This window comes from Anser brachyrhynchus, assembly GCF_964034855.1.
Source record: "Anser brachyrhynchus genome assembly, chromosome: 1".
Taxonomy (NCBI): domain Eukaryota; kingdom Metazoa; phylum Chordata; class Aves; order Anseriformes; family Anatidae; genus Anser; species Anser brachyrhynchus.
This window is the reverse complement of record NC_137694.1, coordinates 73,822,899-73,846,144: the sequence shown is the minus strand read 5'-3', so window position 1 is coordinate 73,846,144 and position 23,246 is coordinate 73,822,899. Positions and strand designations below refer to the sequence as shown.

General features: G+C 40.1%; 1 protein-coding gene across 20 annotated transcripts in view; it reads left to right on the top strand.

The window, feature by feature from the left end:
- The window catches only part of LOC308188484 (rho GTPase-activating protein 8-like), an 81,578-nt gene extending 60,140 nt beyond the window's left edge, over positions 1-21,438 (top strand). For 19 of the 20 annotated variants that reach the window (XM_080577575.1, XM_080577581.1, XM_080577584.1 and 16 more), the window contains 4 exons: positions 8,689-8,766; positions 9,462-9,590; positions 13,986-14,089; positions 20,072-21,438. In XM_080577575.1, the coding sequence (XP_080433701.1) occupies positions 8,689-8,766; positions 9,462-9,590; positions 13,986-14,089; positions 20,072-20,269 (509 nt within the window). In that variant the 3' untranslated portion in view covers positions 20,270-21,438. The remainder of the gene's footprint in view (positions 1-8,688; positions 8,767-9,461; positions 9,591-13,985; positions 14,090-20,071) is intronic. The other variant, XM_080577576.1, reaches the window with a different exon arrangement.
- Positions 21,439-23,246: the final 1,808 nt, after the last annotated feature.

The following is a 23,246-nucleotide window of genomic DNA, read 5'->3' as shown; positions in this document are numbered from 1 at the left end:
ACCTCTCTCAATTATTTTTCAACGATCTTGGGAATCTGGAGAGGTCCCATTGGACTGGAAGCTGGCAAATGTTGTGCCAATTTTCAAGAAGGGTAAGAAAGAAGACCCTAGCAATTACGGGCCTGTCAGTCTCACGTCAGTGCCTGGTAAAATTATGGAGAGGATGATCCTTGAAGTTACTGAAGCGCACCTGGGGGACAGTGCAGTTATTGGTCCCAGCCAACATGGGTTCATGAGGGGTAGGTCCTGTTTAACAAATTTGATTTCCTTTTATGATAAGATCACCCATCTAGTCGATCAAGGGAAACCAGCTGATGTGATCTTTTTTGGACTTCAGCAAAGCTTTTGACACAGTTTCCCATAAGATCCTACTGGACAAAATGTCCAGCATACAGTTAAACAAAAACATCATGCGATGGGTGAGCAATTGGCTGACGGGCAGGGCTCAAAGGGTTGTGGTAAATGGGGCCACATCAGGCTGGCAGATGGTCACTAGTGGGGTCCCTCAAGGCTCCATTTTAGGGCCAGTCCTCTTCAATGTTTTTATAAATGATTTGGATGTAGGACTAGAAGGAGTTTTGAGCAAATTTGCTGATGACACTAAACTTGGAGGAGTTGTGGACTCTGTTGAGGGTGGAAAGGCCTTGCAGAGAGATCTGGACAGATTGGAGAGCTAGGCAATCACCAACCACATGAAGTTTAACAAGAGCAAGTGCCAGGTCCTGCACCTGGGACAGGGCAACCCTGGCTATATGTACAGACTGGGCGACCAGATGCTGGAGAGCAGCCCCACAGAGAGGGATCTGGGGGTTGTGGTTGACAGCAAGTTGAATATGAGCCAGCAGTGTGCCCTGGCAGCCAGGAGGGCCAGCCGTATCCTGGGGTGCATCAAGCACGGCATTGCTAGTCAGTCGAGGGAAGTGATTGTCCTGCTCTACTCTGCGCTGGTGCGGCCTCACCTTGAGTACTGTGTGCAGTTCTGGGCACCACAGTACAAAAAGGACATTGAACTGTTGGAGAGTGTCCAGAGGAGGGCTATGAAGATGGTGAAGGGCCTAGAGGGGAAGACATATGAGGAGCGGCTGAGGTCACTAGGCCTGTTCAGCCTGGAGAAGAGGAGGCTGAGGGGAGACCTCATTGTGGTCTACAACTTCCTCACAAGGGGGAGTGGAGGGGCAGGTGACCTATTCTCCATTATCACCAGTGACAGGACCTGCGGGAATGGTGTTAAGCTGAGGCAGGGGAAGTTTAGGCTGGACATCAGGGAGAGGTTCTTCACCAAGAGGGTGGTTGCACACTGGAACAGGCTCCCCAGGGAAGTAGTCACTGCACCGAGCCTGTCTGAATTTAAGAAGCGATTGGACTGTGCACTTAGTCACATGGTCTAAACTTTTGGGTAGACCTATGCGGTGCCAGGAGTTGGACTTGATGATCCTTATGGGTCCCTTCCAACTCGGGATATTCTATGATTCTGTATTTGTGAATAGATCTTCATAGACACCAGCAAGCCAGAGAATGTTTTTTTTTTTCTTAGTTCAGCCTCAAAACGTCAACCTGTTCATCTGTCTAGTTTATAAATGCAAGGCTTGACTTGCACTAAATAAGATTTTTGTGTACTACCTTATGTCTACCATGCCATGAGAAATTACCTTGCTTAATTAAGTATTCACTCTTTTGTCAGAACAATTCATAAGTGTTTCTAACTTGGTGTCATTCCTTTGGTGGTAATGATCTTGATGCTTTGCTCACAGGCCCTTTGCTCAAAAAATCCTAGCTTAAGCCACAGGGTAGTAATTTTTTCTCTGGTTAATATGTCCCCACATGTCCTCAGCAACCTATTTTGTGCTGAAGTGAGATTGCAAATGGGAGCTGTCACTTCTAACAAACTGTTTTGATAACCAGAGATGTAAGTAATGCCACGGTACGGAGGATGCACCTTTGTGTGTCCATAATGCTCAGGGATGTGCAAGTAGCTGCAAGTGCTGCTCACTGCGACCTGGCAGGACAGAGGCGGACCTGATGGCTTCAGAACTGTCCAGCCTTGCTGGTGGTTTTATCCACTGAAGGATTTAGGATTCAGACATGCACTTCTGCCTTTAAACTTCAGATGTCACAATAGTTCCCTTTCATGTCTTTTGCTTATGTATCTGTTTTTTTTTTGTTTTGTTTTGTTTTTTCATAGAAATCAATTTACATACTGGATGTAAGGTATCAAGAGAAAAGCTGGGTGGAATGTGGCTTGTGGTTTTGGTGTTTGTTTAGAGCAGTATTAATACAATTCACTATGCTCTCAGTTTTTAAAGTATAACCCACAGTTTGAGTGTACTAACTGATAAACACTAAAAATAAAGCTGCATGGCAAAACCAATACTCTGTTTGTAAGCAGACCAACTTCTGGAAGTCAGAAACCAGCTTTTAAGGGAATTTTTATTTGATTAGGAAATCAAAGGAAACAGCTACAAAAATAATGCAGAAAACTTGGGAGAGCTGATTACTAAAGAGACCGTTTGAGATCAGCAGCAGCTCAGAAGTGATGGAACAGACCAATAAATTCACTGCGTAATAAATGTTATATGGTATGATTATAGTGACAACTAAAGCTGTCCTTTGTCTGTTCAATAGCCAAAGCAGTGGTAAACAGCGATTAATCTTTCCTTCCCATCACTTTCATGAAGCACAACAAATCTTGCTGATGGAAGAATTTTGGGTTTCATTTTTTAATGTGAATGAATGCATCCTGATGGTGATAGTCAGAATGGGTAGAGATGGATGGTTATGCATTCACAGTACATATGGAGTGCTGCAGCTTAATGACTTTGCCTCCTGGCCTCCACTTCTTGTGATGACTCAAATATCTTTTAAAAATGCAACAGTGGGAAAGCTTGACATTGGCCATATAAACATTTCTAAGTTCTTGTTTTCATGAGAATGTTTTTACCTAGGGTTCGTGGGGACAAGATAAACCTCAGGACTGGTTCACGTGTCATCAAATAAAAATGAACCTTGTAATAAGCAGTTTGTGTTTTAGATGCTCAGGCATTGTAAATAAATTATGTTCAGGGGTACCAAGTGCAAACCGAGAATATTCATTCAAAAATCCAAAGGCTAGATTGTGCATTTCAAAGCTGCAAGGACACAAATACACTTTGGGTTCTAGGGAAGATGCACTGTTCTAAATTCTTGTTGCCACTGCTCAGCTTTTCTGTAGGGCTGAAACTGTGCCTTCTCTTTCCCTCTGTCCTTGATTTTCTATGGACCTTCTTGCTGTGCAAATCATCTTTGCAAACTGCAGACACCATGCTCACTTGTTCTGTATTCATTGCACAGAGTACAAGGGAAAGGAAGGCAGTGCAAAATTCATACTGTATTCTAGCCTTAAAAAAAAATATCTCAAATTTATCCTAAGTATAAACATTTTAATTGGTACCACTTTGAACAATTAAGATATTACTCGAAATATGATATGAACTCATCAGTCTTCATGGTAGAAATAAATCAGTTCGGATTTTTAAAAGGGAATCTTGTTAGAATTAGGTAATCTGCAAGAAGATGCCTGAATCAGTTGTATTAGGATGAAAACTGGTTCCAAATCGGAATGGACACTTCCTGGGACTTGGCAGGACCAGCAGTAAAAAGAAGCATTTCCAAACTCAATTTGGGACAGAAGGAATTCAGATGCTCACTCTTTGCTATTTCTCTTATGAAAGCAGACAAATTAACAAAGGTTTTTGATGCCAGCAACCCTCAAATCAAGGATGATTGAAAGAAAAAGAATGTAATTTTCTCATCTCTCTTTCTTTGACAAGTTTTCAGCAATGTGACAGCATGTGTTGCTTTAATTTATCTTTATGTGTTTTGATTTTCTGTGTCTTTCCTTTGGGACAACTGATCAGGGAGGCAGAAGGGGGTTAAGTATTTTTAGCAATGATTTATTAATTCGCAGTGTGACACAATTGTGTCATTGCAGTGTAAAATTTTGTCTACTATGGTAAAACACATCTTATTTCAGTGTGGAATGAAGTGTCTGTCTGTTTTCATTTATGATTACTGACATTTAAATAATTACTCAGTTAAATTCTCAATCTCAGAATCCCTCTTCACTGGATACAGATGGCTTTTTCTCTGGTCATATCACTATGGTTTTCTGTATGGTATTTAATATTTAAAATAAACTAGCTCTCTTTGGTCCAGAGAGCTTAGGGCACGGTAACAAAATTCCACTGATCTCTGTATCTATCCATGTATCTATCCATCTATTTTTCTGTCTTTTCGTGTGTGTGTAAGGAGCAGGGAGCATTTTGTGCTTACTTATCTCAACAGAGGATCTGCAGTGTTAATAGGATAGCTGAGTGACATGCAGCTGTGTGTTAATCAGTACTGGAAAGCACAGACTAGCTGCTAATGCCAGTCAGTGCCTAGTAGTGGTCTGGTGAGCACCGTTAGTCTAATTTTTGTATTCTCTATGGACTGGGTTACCCATGCCTATAATGGCAAAATAGTTCAACTTGTACACCTATATATATATATATTTATATTTTTTTTCTGTTTAAAGAGATAGCTGACATAAATCGTGCTGTAAACAGAACTTGATTGGAGAACACCGCTAACAAAAAATTGAATAGGCTACATCAAAATATATTCTTGAAAGGATAAAAACAAATATTTTGAGGTGCAATGACCAGGATTGTCTTCAGCCAATTTTTTTCCTCATCTCGTAACTCTGGTAGCTCTGACATGTATTTTGTCTCCAAAACCAAAGTGATTAATTTCACTTTAGTGGGGACACCTAGTGCTAAATGTTGCTTAATTATGGTAGTTCCAAGACCTCTTTTTTTTTATTTTCCCCTCTAGTGACTGAAAGGGAAGAGCCAGGCTTGGCAAATGTATTTCCTGGTTGTGTGTAAGGCTGTGTATTTACCCTTCCCAGTGGAATAACCAACAAGAGGCATCAGGTCCCTGTTCCGTTTCCTGGCCCTTATTATGAGACTCCAGTTGGGGGCATATGCTAATGTTGTTCGGGCTATGTGACATGGCAAATTCCATGTAGCACCATCATTCTAATGTTTTAGGTAGCTTTCCCTTACTCTCATTATGCCAGGCCCGTCTGAAACACAGAAAGCACTGAGAGCGAATACTAAGCCTGCAGACTTCTTAATAAAGTATCCCACTCAGTTCATATGTGTTGTGGTTTAACCCGGCTGGCAGCTAAACACCACACAGCCGTTCGCTCACCCTCCCCCCTCCCTCTCTGGGATGGGGGGAGAGAAACGGGAAAGTGAAGCCTGTGAGTTGAGATAAAGACAGTTTATTAAGACAGGAAAATAATAATAACAATAATAATAATAATAGTGATAATGGTAATAGTATTAACAATAATAATGTGTAAGAAAACAAGTGATGCACAATGCAATTGCTCACCACCCGCTGACCGATGCCCAGCCTATTCCCGAGCAGCCGGCCCCCCCACCCCGGCCAGCCACCCCTATATATTGTTTAGCATGACGTCAGATGGTATGGAATACCCCTTTGGCCAGTTTGGGTCAGCTGTCCTGGGTCTGTCCCCTCCCAGCTCCTGCTGCACCCCCAGCCTGCTCGCTGGCAGGACAGAGCAAGAAGCCGAAAAGTCCTTGGCCTGGTGTAAACACTGCTCTGCAACAATTAAAACATCAGCATGTTATCAGCGCTCTTCTCATCCTAATCCAAAACATAGCACCCTACCAGCTACTATGAGCTACTTAACTCTGTCCTAACTGGAACCAGGACAATATGTATCACAGAAGTCAGAAAAATGTGTAACAGAAGGTCTGTTTTTGTGCCCAGGCTCATCATTTTCCACATTCAATAGCATAACTGCTGCTGACTCATATCTGTTTACCAGTGGGCTGAAGTTATGACCCATGCTTTGTTTAAAAATCCCTGTAGTATATTATTTTCTGTTCTGAGCATTTTTAATGAAAAAAAAAAGGCACAGCTATTATGCAGTTGCTGTTCTTTTACTTTAGAAAGAGTTTATCTTTTTCTTTATTCCTAAGAATTGTTGCATTAATCTGCATTTAATTAGTCATGTCATTTGACTAATTTCTACATGTGGCTGTCCACAAATGTAAGGAATGGAGATACATGCATTGGTATTTGGCTTGTTGCCACTAGTGATCAAAGAAATTACTGTATATTTATTCAGTTTCAGCTGTCCAGGAAAATTAATTCTAGAAGTAACACAGTTTTCACCCATATTCCCCATTTCTGCAGATGAGGAGGAAAGATGCTTTTTCCCCCTTAAGACGTCCAAACAACATATCCAGAAAGAGCTTAGTGTTATGTGCCATTACAGTAACACTGATGGGGTGCAGGGCCAGACCAGTACAGCTGCTGTCTGCACTACAGATTAATGTCTTTAATTAGACTCTTGAAGGCACAGCCAGTAAAGGAATAAACATGTTAAAAATGGATATTTATTATACTGTAGTTTATACAGTGAGATTCACATCAGATTAAAGCATTAACTATTCAGGCAATTCCTGCAAACCAAATTGTAAGCATTTATGATGTCCATCTTCTGAAATGTGTTTCTATGGAAAACCTCTAGCCCACTGACAGCCAGCTTAAAATTCTACAAATTTTAAGAAAATTATTGCATTTGTTGTTTGCTGAGGGCAATGCCTCGACAAGCCAGCTGTTCAGAGCTGCATTTCCAAAGCCATGCCTTTAGACAGGTTGCACTATAAATTTAAAGCAACAGTTTTACTACAGTGATGTCATTTGCAGTAACTTTATCCAATTGAAACATGATCTGGTTGGGAATAAACAAGCCTTCCAATAGATCGTAATTACTGTCTATTGGGTTCCTTTAGTAAACACACACATGTTCTTCTCAGATAGTATAGTCTGAGATTTCATATTCCTTCCAGATTTGAAGGGATAGTATAGTCTGAGATTTCATACTCCTTCCAGATTTGAAGGCATGAGCTAAAGTTTTAATATTTAACCTAGGACTTAAAAAGAGAGCATAAGTGTTCAGAAAAACAAAACAAACAAAAAAAAAAGAAAAATAAGGGGCCATATTCAGCTAAACTCCGTCTAAGCCTCTAAATCTTGTGAGTGGGGAACTTTTAAGTAGAGCTTGGGTTTCTTTGCAAAAGCCTCTGAGACTTGTCTCCGGAAACTTACTTCAATATTATGTTATCGATTCTTTTAGTATACTGTTTTAAATTCATATGACCAATACTAAATGGTGTTCTGTAAGGAATGGGTTGATTAGGGAATATTGTATTTATTAGTTTTTCAAGTATAAAATGTTCTCTTGCATGTGACCTGGGTGAATTTGCAAGAATGGCAGTATCTTTCATTAGTGTATGACTCAATATTTTTAGAACACCATAACAGTTCTTGACCATTCAAATAGATATGCACATACTTCAATTGAGATACACAAGCATTGCTTTCAGCCTGGCTACTTAGCTTCTGCAAGATTATAAAGAAAATAAAAGTTCAATCATCTGTTGTCACACATTCATGTAAAGAAAACACACAGCAACCCCTTCAAGTCAGTGGGTAGTCTGCCACCCTTCTCAAAATGCCTGCAATTTTATGTTTTGTCAGACTAGGATAGTCTAATATTTTGCATAGCTGTGATTCCAGTAGGTATCTCAAATTTAGACTATGTGTGAGCCAAATTGCATTACCTGCTGGGTGGAAGGAACAGCACAAACCAGAGAGGGAAAAAGAGAGGGAAACAAAGATTTTACCAAACTCGAAAGCAGGAAGTAATGCAAGTCTCAAAAAAAAAGTAACACTTCTTGTCCAAATCCCGTTTTGCATAATAATTCAGATAAATAACTTACCTTAAAAGCTGTTGTCCGTAGATCCTACTTAGATACTACTTAGATCCTTGATTGTATGAAGTTTTTTCTCTGTAGCTGAAAACGGATTTCAGTTAGTCAAAGTCATGAAACCAAATTAGATAGCTACCCTTCCTGAAATTTATGATACTTATTTCAGCAGTGCCTCAAGACTAGAATCAGGTATTTCAAAATACCATGGGCAGGCAGAGTCTTAAATCCAACTGACTTCCAGAGAGAGGTGGAAAGAGCAGTGGTCTGCACAAAACTGTCTTGAAGCTGGGGAGGCTAATGTCCCTCCAGTGATAAGATATAGGCTCCTCCATCCAAAGATGCTATAAAAAATTCCCCAGCCTAAAGGATCTTGTCTCTCCCACTGACAGAAGAGGGAGCTTAGGGAATCTTTGCAAATACTCTCTTTAGCTTGCTAAAGGCTTTAAGGCATTTAAAAGTAGAATAGCAGATTACAGGCATAGTTTGGGGGCTCAGTTTGCAGATACACTCAGTGAGGGTGAGGTCATAAGCAGCCTGGTGAATGTAAATATGCAGCTTCTTGTCACTAGGCACAATTGAAAGCTACATTTAAAGAAAAAATATAGTTGGTACGACACGCTAAAACACTCAAGGAAAGGTGGTAGTATTTCTGTGAGACACATTAAAGAAAGTGATCTAAGCACTGCTACAACATTGTTTGATTCTATATTCTCTTCTGAAGGACTTTATTACCACCTTGAGTGTATCAAGTGGATTTGTTCCCAAACCTTCTCCCTTTGTTCTATCTTCAACTGAACCTATGTGGAAAAACAAGAGAGTGATGGCTTTTACAGATGGGACATTAACTGTTTTTCAGGACTACAAGTAGAGGGCCTCTTCAGAAGGTCAGCCAGTGTCCAGACTATCAAAGATGTTCAGAAACTCTACAATCAGGGTAAGCTGCCATAACCACTGCCACAGATTAATAATAGTGTGAGGGCTTATTGATCTTGTTTCTGTTGGTGAAGCAGAGATGCTAGTTTTTTTATAATAAGTTAATCATGAAGTCATTTGTAAACTAAAATATCATAATAAAAGCACTAGTACAGAAGCTTGAAAAATAGCAATAGGCACTGAAAGCTTGCTGAACACAGAGTCGTCAATTGACGTCAGACCAAAGCTTCTGAAAACCGCAGCAGCTAGTGAGTGATGAGGTTTGAGTCAAAAATGGTCTCTTTTATCATAAACACCCATATTACCTCTGTGCAGTTTGAGTTACCAGAGTTAGTTAAAAATGCCAAGTACAGTGTCTTTGTGTCATTTTGCCTCTGGTGTTTTTCCCTGGCTATGGCACCGAAATGTAATTTTACCTAGTAATTTATGAAATACACTGAAGTCATTTTGAAAGTCATTGACGTCCCTGTGAAGTAATTTTATGAAATGCCTTAATGGGGAGGATCTCTTACAGCAAGATGAATAAAACTCCATGAAAAATATTAAAAGAAAATGCTAGGAGTTGCCAGAAGCTGGAAAGCCGGGAGGTTTTCTCTTCTAATTGTGGTGTGAAACAGGTTTTAATTGGTAGTTTAAAGAATAAGTAAAACATATGATTGAACACCTTTTTCTTTTTTTTTTCTTTCTTTCTTTTAGGCAAGTCTGTGAATTTCGATGACTATCATGATATCCATATTCCTGCTGTTATCCTAAAGACTTTCCTTAGGGAACTCCCTCAGCCGTTACTAACCTTTGAATGTTATGATCCTATCCTTGGAATCACCAGTGAGTATTAACTCAGTTTTAGAAAAATTCATACAGCAATTTGAACCGGACCCGGCTAATTCTTAATCACTGTTGTTTGCTAACCATGACGTAGTTGTGGGTACGTAATACTATTAGTGCTTTCACTGCAGCCATTAATGGGCAACCTCATAATCTGTACCAGCACAAGGTGGGATTCCACCCAGAAAAGGACAGTGGTGTAATTACCTTGTCAGAAGTTTCAAACATGGGAATCAGAAGCTCTGCTGCTTTGTTGAGTATCATGGGCCGCTCAGAAGGCTGACAGGTAGCTCCTTACTGGGACATATGAGGGACAAATTTCTCTAACACCACTACTGTTCTTTTTGGAGTTTGGCTTAACCTTCAATACAAAAGTACAAACACATTATATTGTTAGATAATGTTTTGTAGACATTAGAGACTCTGCTATAAGTATGGTAAATAGGCTGTTAATCATCTTTATCATTTTTCTTGTATTCCCTGTATTTGCATTTCCTGATACCAGCGTCCACTCTCAATCTTTTTCACTGTTTGTGCATACAGAGAACTCTAAGAACAACTAGTCCTGTGACTAGCAGAGCTAATGAAGCATGTTTTCCTGTGGATTTGCATCACAAACATGAGCTTTCTTTTGTCTCCTCTAATGCCTAGTGAGAATTGATATCACACTGTAGCATGTTTTCAAAGCAGGGACACCTTTAGGGTCCATCTTCTTTACCCGGTTGCCTAATTCCACAAAATGTGTAGGCATATAGTACATTGACATTGATCTACACCTCTATCAAATCTGATCTAATAGTGCCAACAGTTTAAATGTTGGTGGGGACCAGAAGATGGATGGCAGATAGCACAACACCAGAAGTCCAGTCTCTGCAGAAAAGCAGCCTGAAAAATCAGTACTTTAGACACTGTTCTCCCCCTTTTTTTTTTCAATGCATCCTCCCTACTGGCAGTCTGGGAGAATAAAAATCTGCTTTTACACACACAAAAATGTTTCCATTTTGGAATCCCTTTGGAATTCCTTTTCTTACAGCCTTTGTGAGACAACAGCAACTGTGAACCTTGCAGTAAATTGGAAAGTCCTTTTCCCAAATTGTAGAATCATAGAAAATGATCATAGAAAAAAAAATAGGGGGTCATTTGTATGCTTATTTTATTTTTTGGTTACAGTTTTTCTTGGGTGAGGAGAGGGACAGGAACATTTTTTTTATTGGAACTGTTCGTCTGGGTAACTGTTGTGGTTTAACCCGGCAGGCAGCTAAGCACCACACAGCTGTTCGCTCACCTTCCCCCCTCTCTCTCTAGGATGGGGGAGAGAATTAGAAAGAGATGAAGGCCTGTGGGGTTGAGATATAGACAGTTTATTAGGACAGAAAAGAAAGGAAAATAATAACAATAATCATAATAGTACTACTACTAATAATGTGTACAAACAAGTGATGCACCATGCAATTGCTCACCACCTGCTGACCAATGCCCAGCCTATCCCTGAGCAGCCGGTCCCCCCACCCTGGCCAGCCACCCATATTAATTATTCAGCATGATGTCAGATGGTATGGAATACCCCTTTGGCCAGTTTGGGTGAGCTGTCCTGGTTCTGTCCCCTCCCAGTTTCTGCTGCACCCCCAGCCTGCCCGCTGGCAGGACAGAGCGAGAAGCTGAAAAGTCCTTGGCTTAGTGTAAGCACTGCTCTGCAACAATTAAAACATCAGCGTGTTATCAACATTATTCTCATCCTAAATCCCAAACACAGCACCATACCTGCTACTAGGAGGAAAATTAACTCTATCCTAGCTGATACCAGGACAGTAACATATTAGGGAACCAAGGATCTAAAACCATGAGAATAGAAGGCATTAATTATCTAAAGATTTGATACCACATAAATATATGAATTACAGAACTTGTGTGGCCACTTGTGTGGCCTTTGTCAGGGACTGAAAGTTTATAATGTTAGCAAGGCAACCCCCTAATAACAGAGGTTGAAATCTGAGATTTATTACCCTCTACTTGTTCAGGCTGGTGTTTTGCCATTGCGGCTCTTGTCAATTTAGCAGAGAACCAGTAGGGCTTCCAGTGACAAGTCACAAGAACACATTTTTCCAACACCTGTTTTTTGAGGAAATTAGATCTTAATGGAGTAGAGTTTCCAACAGAGTCTGGTAACATACCTCTGGTAACCACTGGATGTTGCTGTTGCAAAGTGAAGGTTATCTTCGTTATCATGTCCATTGCTGTTGGGGTAGCTCAATAAAAGAATTAGGGCTGGGCATAAATCTCAATTGCAGCATGTTGGTAAAGTGTAGTGAAGACTCCTTCTGAGGTTCCTATGTTTTGCTACTATTCAAATAACAGTACAGAAAGTTTAGTGTACCTAGATACACTTTATTCTATATAAAATTCTTATACTGTGCCCATCACTAGCATCTGCATGTATTATTTAATATCACTAACACTATTGATGTATTTCCATTAAAAAATAATCAAGTTAGTCATGTTCAGAATCCTTTGAAGTTCCGTACTGTTTTTTATTTGCAAGACTAAAATCAAGGATTCATCCATCTACACAATAAATATCTCAGGGTGTTAAGAGAAGTAAGTCTATTCACAAGGCAATTGTAAAAATGAAGGAAGTAAGGATAGTCATTCAGAACAGAGTAAAGAATAGGGGAATTTCAATTTGGTAAACGTTATTTTTTACTGAATTAGTCGGCTGACATTCTGGGCATGATGTTACTCTGTGCTAGAGCTAAGTGAAAAAAAAGAACAAATCTGAAGAGTCTGAGAGCAATGCATTGTCCTAGGAATACTGAGGTTTTTTTTTCATGGCAAAGCATCTGTGAAGGTCTCAATGTTATTTTTGTTTATTGGTGTTTTAAATTTTGACAGCGTATGTTGAAAGATGGAGTTTAAGAGAATTTCTCCTTGAGCTTTTTTGTTATGCAGTGTGATGTCCACTACCTTTTCTTGATGCTATGATGATATCCTACTTTTTAAAGATGTTAAGCCTGAGAGCCAAGCTGGACTGCAGCAAAGGCATATTCTCTGTGAATACAGTGCAGAAGAGAGCTTTGAAGAGGTGCGATCATAGACAGCTGTCTTGGGATGATTTGAAAATTCTCATTCTGGCTTCTGGAAAACACCAGAGCAGTGTGTGATGTATCTAGTACATCTCTTAACCTGCAAACCCAGAAAAACACTATGCCTACTTACAATACTTCGAAATAATAGTGAAGCTTTTTTCTTTAGTGTCTCATCTGAAACATTTTTTACAAGATTTATTGACAGGAGCTGAGAAATAAATAAGCCAAGTGACTGGCAAAAAAGAATATAGAAACTTGAAGCTTGAAATTTTCAAAGAACTTCTTGTTTGGTCATGAAAACTGCTAAAGTTCCTTTGCCTGGTGTTGCTATACTTCCTGAATTATTTACTCTGCAGAAGGCTGGCAAGAAAATTCTTGTGACTCAGATTTTTGTGTCTTACAGGAACTGATAGCTTTGCAGTAGTAAAAATATCAACACAGCTCACCATGGTATAGCTTCATGTATTTAAATCAGAGCTTAAGGGAACATTTAACATGCTGGAATTTTGTGCATGCATAGATTCTTCTGTGCATCTCTAGCAATGTCAGGGAGAGAAAGAAAAATGGAACAAATGGAGAAAAAACATCAGCACAAATCAGTTGGTTAGGTCAGGCATGATTGTAACAGTCAGACCTCTCTCCAAACTGATGTTAAACTTCCAGCACTAAGATAATTACAATATTACAGGGAAAAAAAAAAGTCACTTGGAATAGCATTCAAAATGCATTCTAATGTTAGCATAATTCTTACCCAGACTGTCTAAGTGACTTTGGGGTCTAGTTGCAGATTTGCCTGTCTGTAGAAATGAGTTAATGAACCTGCTTAAGCTTATCTCTACGAAGTTCTTACCCATTCAAGTGGCTGCCTCATAAATCCTTGTCCAAGACAGAAAAGTTTCCTGCAGAATCACAAAAGTGTTTGAAGTTAGTAGAGTGCCAAAAGAGCACTTTGAGCAGCAAGAATAAAATCAAGGCATGAAAGGTAGACATCTGGATTCAATGCATGGGGAGATAATGGGATTCAAAACAAGACCTTGGAAAGTATTTTCTAGCAAATTATTTTGGCTATTTCACTGAATGGAGAAAATACTCTGGACGTTAGTCTTAGCCAGATAAATACTGAATATGATAGGCTTATACAAAGAGATAGCCCAAACTGTTACAATGGTGGTGGAGGTTAATAGGGCTGATTTTTGTGGTCAGTTTTACAGATGAATAGCCGAAGTAATTCCAGATGATATAAATAAGGTGTTAGTTCTTGGTAATATTTTGATGTTTTTGAGTTAAATTAAGACTGACTTTGATATTGCAGGTGTGGAGAGCAGTTTACGAGTAACCAGATGTAAACAGATCGTTCATGGACTTCCTGAACATAATTATGTTGTTCTGAAGTATCTGATATGCTTTCTCCATATGGTGAGTATAAGCAAAATTTCCAAAAGTAGTGCCAATCTTTAGTGCCACTTCTAACAAAAGCCAGTGCTAAACAACAGTCTCAGACGTACCTTGACCATAATATTCTTTAGATGTAAGAAAATCTACTGTGTAAATGAAACTCTGCCTGCACTGAAATATTTAAAAGTCCTCTGTCCTCCACTTCCCATTCACAAATATATGTTTTACTCTTTTTTTCCCCCTAATTTGGAGTGAAAAAGATTGACAATGGTGAGTGTGTAATTTTTGGTGCCAGAATAAAACTACATAAAATCACTTTTTTTTTTTTTCCAAAGCGTAAGTTTTGGGCAAATAAAACACTACATTTGTGTCATTTTAGTAAATGGTAAAAATATTGATGAGCTTTGGAACAACAATCAGCAAAATATTTTGTATATTATCTTTAAAATAACATTTTCCTGTGTAAAATAGCCTCTAATTCTGTAATTTGAATTTACTGCGGTGAATTTACTACAATGTTGAACAAAAGCTTTGGTCATGCCATTTTGCAAGGACGGTTGGTATACTTCTGAATAAACTAAATCAGTTGTCTTTTGTCTTACTTTACAATTTGCTGATTATTTTTAACCTGTTTTTGGAAACCCCACAAGTGTGAGGGTTTGGGGAACTTCCAGTACATGCCATTCTACAGTCATCCTGGTGACATCCTTTTGCTGCCAGTTTATGTGCAGGAAAAGACAGTAAGGAGAGTGTTAGTTTCCCTCCCTTCTGCCTTATCCAGTGCATTACCTTTTCTAGATTGTATTTTTCAAACCCAAGTGCCTAATATTGAGGATCATAGTTTAGCTGACAACTAAATGAAGTGACCCAGCCTTCAGAAGTCTGAAGAGCCCACTGAACTAATGACAGATATGGAACGATGCTGATTTTTACCACTGGAGGAATTAGCCCTCTGTAACTGTAACTATTCTTGGGCTATGATCATGCTTACCATATTCTAGCTTGTAGCATATTTCATAAGCAGGTACATTTAATCCCATATTACCTCAAAACACTATAGAAAAGCAAGATTAAAGGAAAGACATTGATATGACCCTTGCTCAGACAGTGCTTTCAAGGTTTCTGTAATACCCACATGCTTGTTTACTGTTGCTTAGCTGAACTCTAATGCTATTAAGGAACTCCTCATGTTATTAGCTATTCTTTAAGCAACTGATATCTCTCCTCAGCATTACGAATCATGTAAGTGACTTTGTTCCAGTAATAGATGCACCATCTCAACGCACTTCCTAAGAGCTGAGCACTTGAGGTGTTAATGAGGTGTCCAAAAGTACTATATAGTGTTTTCTGTAATTGGGCAACAGAACGTAGCATTATTTTTGAGTGTGTCTTGTTATGTAAAGCACAGCGTCAAGTTGATACTAGTGCTCAGCTCTGCAATTTTTGCTGATCCATAGCTTTTCGTCCTTAATGTCCTGGGGAATATTTGCATGTGGAAAGGTCAAGGGAATGTGAAACAATCTAGGAGCTAGAGATTTTTATTCATTGCAGATTGGTGTGCTGTGCAAACTGACACAATTCAAACTTAGACCTCTCTACCAATAATCCTAGTTCTTACCTGCAAGCATCAACCTTCTTACATGTAAGAGGCAATTTAATTCTTCCATGAGCTCAGCCTTGAGAAGTGCAAGAGGCACTTGTGCTAATTTCATGAAGTGGGATGCATTGTAATCACTAGATACAGGTTTTGAATACTTTAAGTACAGGCTGATACAGGCTTGCGGAAGAAGAAGAAGATCTCCATTTTCTCTGCAGTCTCAGTCCCCTTACTTAATGAAACAGCTCCTTCTAGTCCAAGAGTGCTACAGCAAGACATTACAACTCCTACAGAAGTAAAAGACTTGCATTTCAAAAATAGGTCCAAATTCCTTAACCTTAGACTGGCAGGGATTTTGCCAGTAAGGAGCCCAGCATACTGTTAAAGATCCACACTGTCCATCTCCACTTTGCAGTGTAGGTGGCCTCTAGCGAGGGATTTGCAGGCCCCCCTTGGATTCACAGAGAACTGAGGTCTGTAGACAACCAGGAACAAGTGGCAAAACAGCAAATACAGCCCCTGTCTCTATACTTAAACACCTTCCCACTCTGCTGCATCTTTCTGTCCCTTTAATCGTTGCTGATGCAGGGAAAGGGTGGCTGACTTGCCTAAGGGAGCTACTGCAAAAACCTGCCAAATTCAAAATGTCTACCTGGACCAAATGGAAAAAATAGATAAGATTTTGTGTCACATGAGCTATACTTCAGATCTGAAACCGAAGCAACAAACCTAAAGCAAAGTAAAAGCTGGCAAAAAAAAATATTCAAAACTCTGAATTGCTCTGAATTGATGTTTTATCTCAATCACTTGTCCAATTTAAAAGTGTAATTATCACCAGGAAAGCTTGGAGGTGGCTGGGGCTATGGGGCACGTTGGGAAGGATTAGATGACTAAGCCTCGTGGAGCAGATACAAGCAGTTGGCACCTCTGCATGGTTAGCAGAGAGTAAGGGATAGAAATTTGCATTTCCAGTCAGTTTGTGGGAGTGTTTTAATATTTAGTAATTTTCATCTGGAAGTGTCTTGTCAACTTCCCTTAAGCATTGTGAGTACAAAGTCAAAAAGACGGTGATGTCCTTATATTTGTAAAATGTGATGGTAATTGGTTGTTTCTACCTTCTACCATTACACTGTTGAAGTTCATTATGCAGAATAGTGGCAGAGTGGTGTCACTCCTGCATTATCCATCAGGGTGCTGGGATGCATGTTTGTGGAGTCCAAAAATTGTTACAGCTTTGCTGGGGGAAACTGGGTATGTAATCTGGAGTGGTGGAGATGTATATTTTGTATTTGTTGATGTGGCACTAAATCTTCAGTGTTTACTTCCAATGATGAGTTTAGCAATTTGCAAGTTTTATTTGAAGGTAAAGAAAAAGATTTCTAGAGGCCTTTCTTTCAATATAAGTTGTCACTACATTATGATTTTTTATATGTGTTCCAGTCAAAGAAGGAAAAACCCAACAAGCTGGAGTTGTGTAGTTCTTTCTTGTTACACTTTTTTGTGATGTTCAGATGATTCCTTCAAAGATAAAATCTAGGTCTTTGGAGAATTGTCTTTTATTATCTTGTCAAATTGGCAGAGCAAGTCTATTCTCACTTAAAACAGGTAATGGTTAGTACCTTCATGATGGAATCAAAGAAAGAGTCTAGGGGGGTTAGTCCAAATGCTAAAGATGCCATTTGTATGGCCAAATTCTTGTATTCTTCTTGTAAGAAGCAAAATCCCCTCAGGGAGGGATAAAGCCATTACCACTGGTATGACAGGGCTTCCTTGCTTGCAGCTTTTGATGAGCCAGCAAAGATTATTGTGGAGAAAGAGTAGGATTCAGCTGCACACTTTTTCTGGGATCTGCTGAGGAAGGCATTGCTGCGCACTGCGGAATGAGAACAAGGTAGAATGAGTGCAGTGTCTCCCTTGAATTCCTGAGCGTCTGCCTAATTGATGACTCACAGGCAAGGCTTAACGTAGCTCTGCCTCAGATATAATCACTGGTTCATTTTATGTGAAGAATTTTCTCTCTCAGGAGAGAGGCTGTGTCATGGGTATTTTTGTTGATTGTTTCAACATTGACTGCCTCCTTGAAATGTTCATGAAGTGGTAACAGGAAAGAAGAGGTGGATTCATCTCAGAGTTAGAAACGTTCTTTGAGACAGTGGACCTGAAAATGAAAAAAATATTAAGAATTATTATAAACCAGCTCTACCAGCAAGTTGCAGTGTTGTTGCTTTGGGCTGAAGCATTAGCCTTTGAGGAGATGGCTAGTTTGATCTGGATGTGTGTCAACAAGCGTTCAGAGACAGAACCTGTACACCTTGCAGGTGAGAGTATGTCAGGAGTACCCTCAAAAACCATGGGAGAGGCACCTGCAACAGGTTTGGCTCCTTCCACCCTCCACGGCCCTCGAGTAGTATACCATGTGCTTTTGTGCCATCACAATGTATCTGCCCCATATATGCTTAAAGTACCCTCCTTAGGGTATGCGGCACATGATTTTCAATTCATGCTGCAAAAAAACACCAACGTGATGGGCTGCAGCAGAGCTCTCACATTATTTTAGAGACTTCCAAGTGAAAGAAACACCAAAAAATGATTTGTTCTCACTCAGCACATTACTCAGTGTGGATGTAGCCAGTGTGGGTCTCTTGACCTGAGAGCCAGAACACCAGTCCCTAACCTTGCTGCATTTACCTGAATCCAAAGGCAAGCTTCACTGTCCATCTACCATCAGGGTTATACCTAGGTCTGTGCCACATTGTTAGCAGGGTAATCGTCATTGTCCTGATTGTTTTCCCTCATCGGTTACTTTGGTGGTAGCTTGCTGCATTGCTATATGTGATTCATACTCTAGAGAGAATGATGTGTGTTTTGCGTAAGGTCATGAAGCAGGCATCGTTGTTGACTTTTTAGTCTTGCGTTGTGAACTCAATCTTTTGAAAAGGTAGTTATGGCACCAGTATGTTCTTATTAACAGCCCTTCCTTTATCCAGCCCTGCTTCATGACCTTAAAAAAAATTGGACCCTTTAATACTGGCAACATCATAGTATCTCTAATGGCCTAGGAGGGTAAAGGAAAGACTGGAAGGAAAAATTGTACCTCTTTTTGGAAAAAGTTAATATGGCTAGGGAGAAAATGCTAAGCTTTTGGCACGTGTACTTCTTCATGTCTCCCAAGGAAAACACTCATCCTGCACGTGTGTCTAAAGGACTTTATATCCCCTGATGGCTGAGCAAGAAGGCTTCTCTCTAGGTAGAGCACTGAGGAGAGTGGGACCATGCAAAGAGGCAGACGGGAACAAAACCTTCATTACTGGGTAGAGGGCAACTGGACTTTATGCATATACTAAGAAGTGCTCACATGATTATAGTGTTTCTTAGATTTTTCCTTTACTGCCATCAGACTTTTCACAATACTACTGAGCTGCCTTTTCAGGAGGCCCTATGGCAAAGGCAGAAATTGAGAGGTACTGAGAAGCAGAATTTTTGTTTTCCTCTTCTACTTGAAACTCTAGCACACAGGATTATTTAGCCAATTCTTCCCCATTCTACTCCAAGGCGACAACTTCAAAGCAGCCTGCATGTCACAGTATGTGACTGTATGGTCTTCCCATGACAGATTACTGCTCATCAGCAACTACAGCCATCAGCCCGGAAAGAACTGGCTGAATTACCTATGTCAGGAAGAACTGACTTTCAACTTGCTGGCTCTTTACAATAGCAGGGAACCTGTCAGATAGGACATCCAGACCTTATTGGGCTTTGGATACCAGACACGCAATGCAGGAGGGCAGAATATACACAAATTCCTTGCCAACATCATACAGGGAAGAATTATTTCTGCTACCCGGTTTGGGGTTCACATCTATAGACATATGTAGGACACATCATCCAGGTACGGAACAGATTTCAGTGCTGTATGTCTCACCTACAGCCCATTTTCACCTCAATAGCTTTAGAGGAATTGGATGAATGTGGAGGTACTTGGAAGTGAAGTGGAAGAAAAAAGTTCTTTTAAACCCTTGCAAACAACTTCAGAACTTTGGAGGTTTATTCTGTAAAGGATGTAGCACAAGCAGATGGAATAGCTGTTTCTGCTGTCCTTCTCTGCCCTCCAGCAGAGATAACAACAGATTCCATATAGAAGACTCAACACAATTATTTTTCCTAGCATAAGGAAACAGTTCAGTCTTTTCGCTTGAGTTGCTGAAATCTTTTCTTGTGGGACACAGACCCCAGTAGTCCCCTGACTCTCAGCTACATGGTCAGTCCTGAGGCTATTAAGAAGCTACTGACGTACCTGTGGTCAGGGTCTATGCCCATCATTGGCTCATCCTCAGTATGGGGGAGTCTCATCTCCCAGTCATGGGGCATGCATCTGCACATACCTATTTATGTTTATATCTTTTCAGGTTTCGCAGGAGAGCATATATAACAGAATGACAGCATCCAGCCTGGCCTGCGTCTTTGGCTTGAATTTGATCTGGCCGTCTAAAGGAACAGCCTCGCTGAGTGCTCTGGTACCTCTGAATCTCTTCACTGAACTACTGATAGATTTCTACATGAATATATTCAACTCCCGAACAGTGCCTGGTGAGATCTTACCTTAATGCTCCCAGAAAGGGAAATGAGGTTAGGCTGCCTAAGGAAAATGTCTCCGTGCCTCAACTGGCAGGAGCTTTATATTCAGTTCCCTCTCCTATAAAAAAAATACTTTCAGTATAAAGCTTCTATAACCTTCCAGGTACCAAAGACATTGAGAGAAGCACACTGCCCCATGTGTTCCTCTCAAATGGGAGAATATGAACATTCAAGGACCTACAGGTCAAAGTGAATCCCCTTATTAAACTTGAGTAGTTGACAAAAACTGATATGTTAAAAAAAATCGTGACAGTAGGTGACACTCTGTCATTTGTTTAGGGATCTGAAGACCTTACTATGTGACATTATTTTCTGGGGCCATGCAGAGCTAAGTTCTGGACCACACCTGACTATACAGCTTTTTTGTTGTTACTACTATTACGTGAATACGAGTTTGTTAGAAATTTCTCTAAGTTAATAAAGATGGAATCAATTTTTAAGATATTAAAATGTCTAGACCTATTTTTCCCTATATTTAAGTGTCTTGTTTTACACAGAAAGGTGTGTGCAGTTGTGGCACGTCAGGCTTGCTGCTGCCATGGAGAATGAAGTATTTCCTGGATAATATGAGCTGTGCAGACAGCTAGCTAGTTATGCTTGCAGGTTTCTAACATATGCAGTTAATCACTGTACCTACACATGCAAAATGTGTGGAGGGTCCTTTTTATTACAAGTTTAAATGAAGAACAATAATCTTACATTTTTGCTCTTGGTACTTGTAACCTTTATCAGTGGAACATTAGTGAGTGCATAATAGATAATATAGAATAGCTTTGAGAAAAGTACTCCTTATGTTTGGGCTGCATGCCTTTGCAGTTTAAGTTGATGGAAATTTGTTCTTCAAATTGATTTCTCTAAAAAGCAATAACAGCAACAAGTTGGATAATGTACCTAATGCCATTATTATACATTTTAAGTCTGTTATTAGACTCAATGTGAATAATTAGCCAACATAAAGGGAGATTTTTCAGTGTTTCCTTTCTAACTATGACATTGATATTGCTTGTATTTGATGAACTCTAAACCACTACTCTTTCATTGTTTAACACTGATTAGTGTGGGTTGGTGTAATGAAATTATTGGTGTAATGAAATTTTGCTTGCAAAGCAAAATAAAATTAACCAATGGTTAAAAAAAAGGTAAGCAGTATTTGCCCTAATGTTCACATCTTCCTGCTTCTACAGAACTACAGAAAGGGAGGGACTTCAATAGAACTACTTGTCTCTGGAGGACTATTTAGACATCCCCTCCTCTGCAAAAAAAAGCCACTTTTTATCCTGAAGGTTCTAGCTAGTTGATGGTTTGTACTTCTTGCCTTCCTCTCAGCAGTTATGAATTGCCTCCCTATGTAATGGGTTTAACAAAATCTTATTGCAGTGGGTAAGGATGGTTTGTTCTTTTCAGCAGTTTAGGGAAATAACCAAGCATACTGAGGGCTGTGTCATGCTGGATGTGCCAGGCCTTCATTTGCCCAGTAGGTGTCACCTGTGGCATTAGACAATGATTAAAATTTGAAAAATACAGAGGCTTTAGAGCAAAATACGTTAGGACCAACTTTCCACATCATAGTCGTGTGTTTTCAGTAGTTCGTCAAGTGTCTTAAGGACAAATTTTTGGCTTTTGAATATTTATGAGTAAGAACCACGTATGACTCCTATTTAAATATAAAATTCTACATAGTACAAAGAAAATAATTAATATGTATTCATGATTGTTGCATTTCAGCAAAAGGAGGTTGCAAAGGACACAACTGTCTAGGTTTTGTATTGCGGTTAATCTCGGTTTTGTCTGAGTTACCAGTGACAGCATCATAGCTTGTGTTATGGAAAACACACAGTTCTGCTCAGTGCTGTTCAGTGATTTGGCAGAGCATGGTTCCGTGAATCAGCAGCATGTTCTTAACAGAGGAGGAATTTGGCTTCGAGCCAGTGGCTGAGGCTGGGAATCAACAAAGCCTGAGTATTTTTCCACTCTCTGACCTTGGTAAAAATACATATGCATAACATTTAGTTTTGCTGTCTGTAAAATGAGGTAGCACTTGGCATTAGAAAAGTGCTTTGAGATTAAATGCTGATAAGCACCATAAAATGCTTGTTTTCCATTTCCCTTGTGCTCTTCCAAAAATCTAGCAGTATTAAATGGCATTTTAAATGTAGTAGTCTTCAGGCTACACTGCATAATGGGAATGTGATTACTGGATGGTTTTAATACACCAGATCGCAGTGGGGTGAAATCCCTAGTTCATGGAAGCCAGCGTTGCTCGATGGGGGGAGATGGGTCTACCTTACAGACATAGTTCTCCAACTCATCCTAGGTTGGGAAAGAGCAGGGATTGCAAAAAATGAGCATCCCCTCAGCCAGTTTGCCTGGTTGTAGACACACCAGCTGCTAGTTAGAAGCAGTCACTCCTTGGTATTGGTCACATACCAAACTGTAGGTCTTTCTTTGAGTGCTTTGTGAGCTACCATTTCCCAGCAATTTATAACTCTCATTTACTGAATGAAGAGCAAAGTGGCGTTTTCTTCTTTCGAGGTGGCTTCTTTCTTTAAAGAACAGATAACATCTGTTATCCCTTGGTGTGGATAATTTGTTGCCATGTAAGAAAAATAGAGGCTCTGGTTCTGGTTGCCGCTAGCGCTGGTGGAGGGCAGAATGGGGCAGGGGGACAGTGTGCTCCCGCTCCCCATCACCTTCCTGCCTCCCCTTTCGGCAGCAGCAAGCACCAAGTGTGGCAGTGACCTCCACCCCAGTCTTTCCATGCCAACTTGTTCATCACAGGTAAGGAACTTTCCCAAATCAAAGGCACCTCAGTAGCCAAACCCTCCTGATCCCAGCTGCTCCCAAACACACACACCCCCCACCCCCCCCCCCACCCCCACCCCCGATCCCAAAGAAACCGGCAAAATCTTACATCTGCCGCAGAAACCCCCGATCTCTGTCCTGATG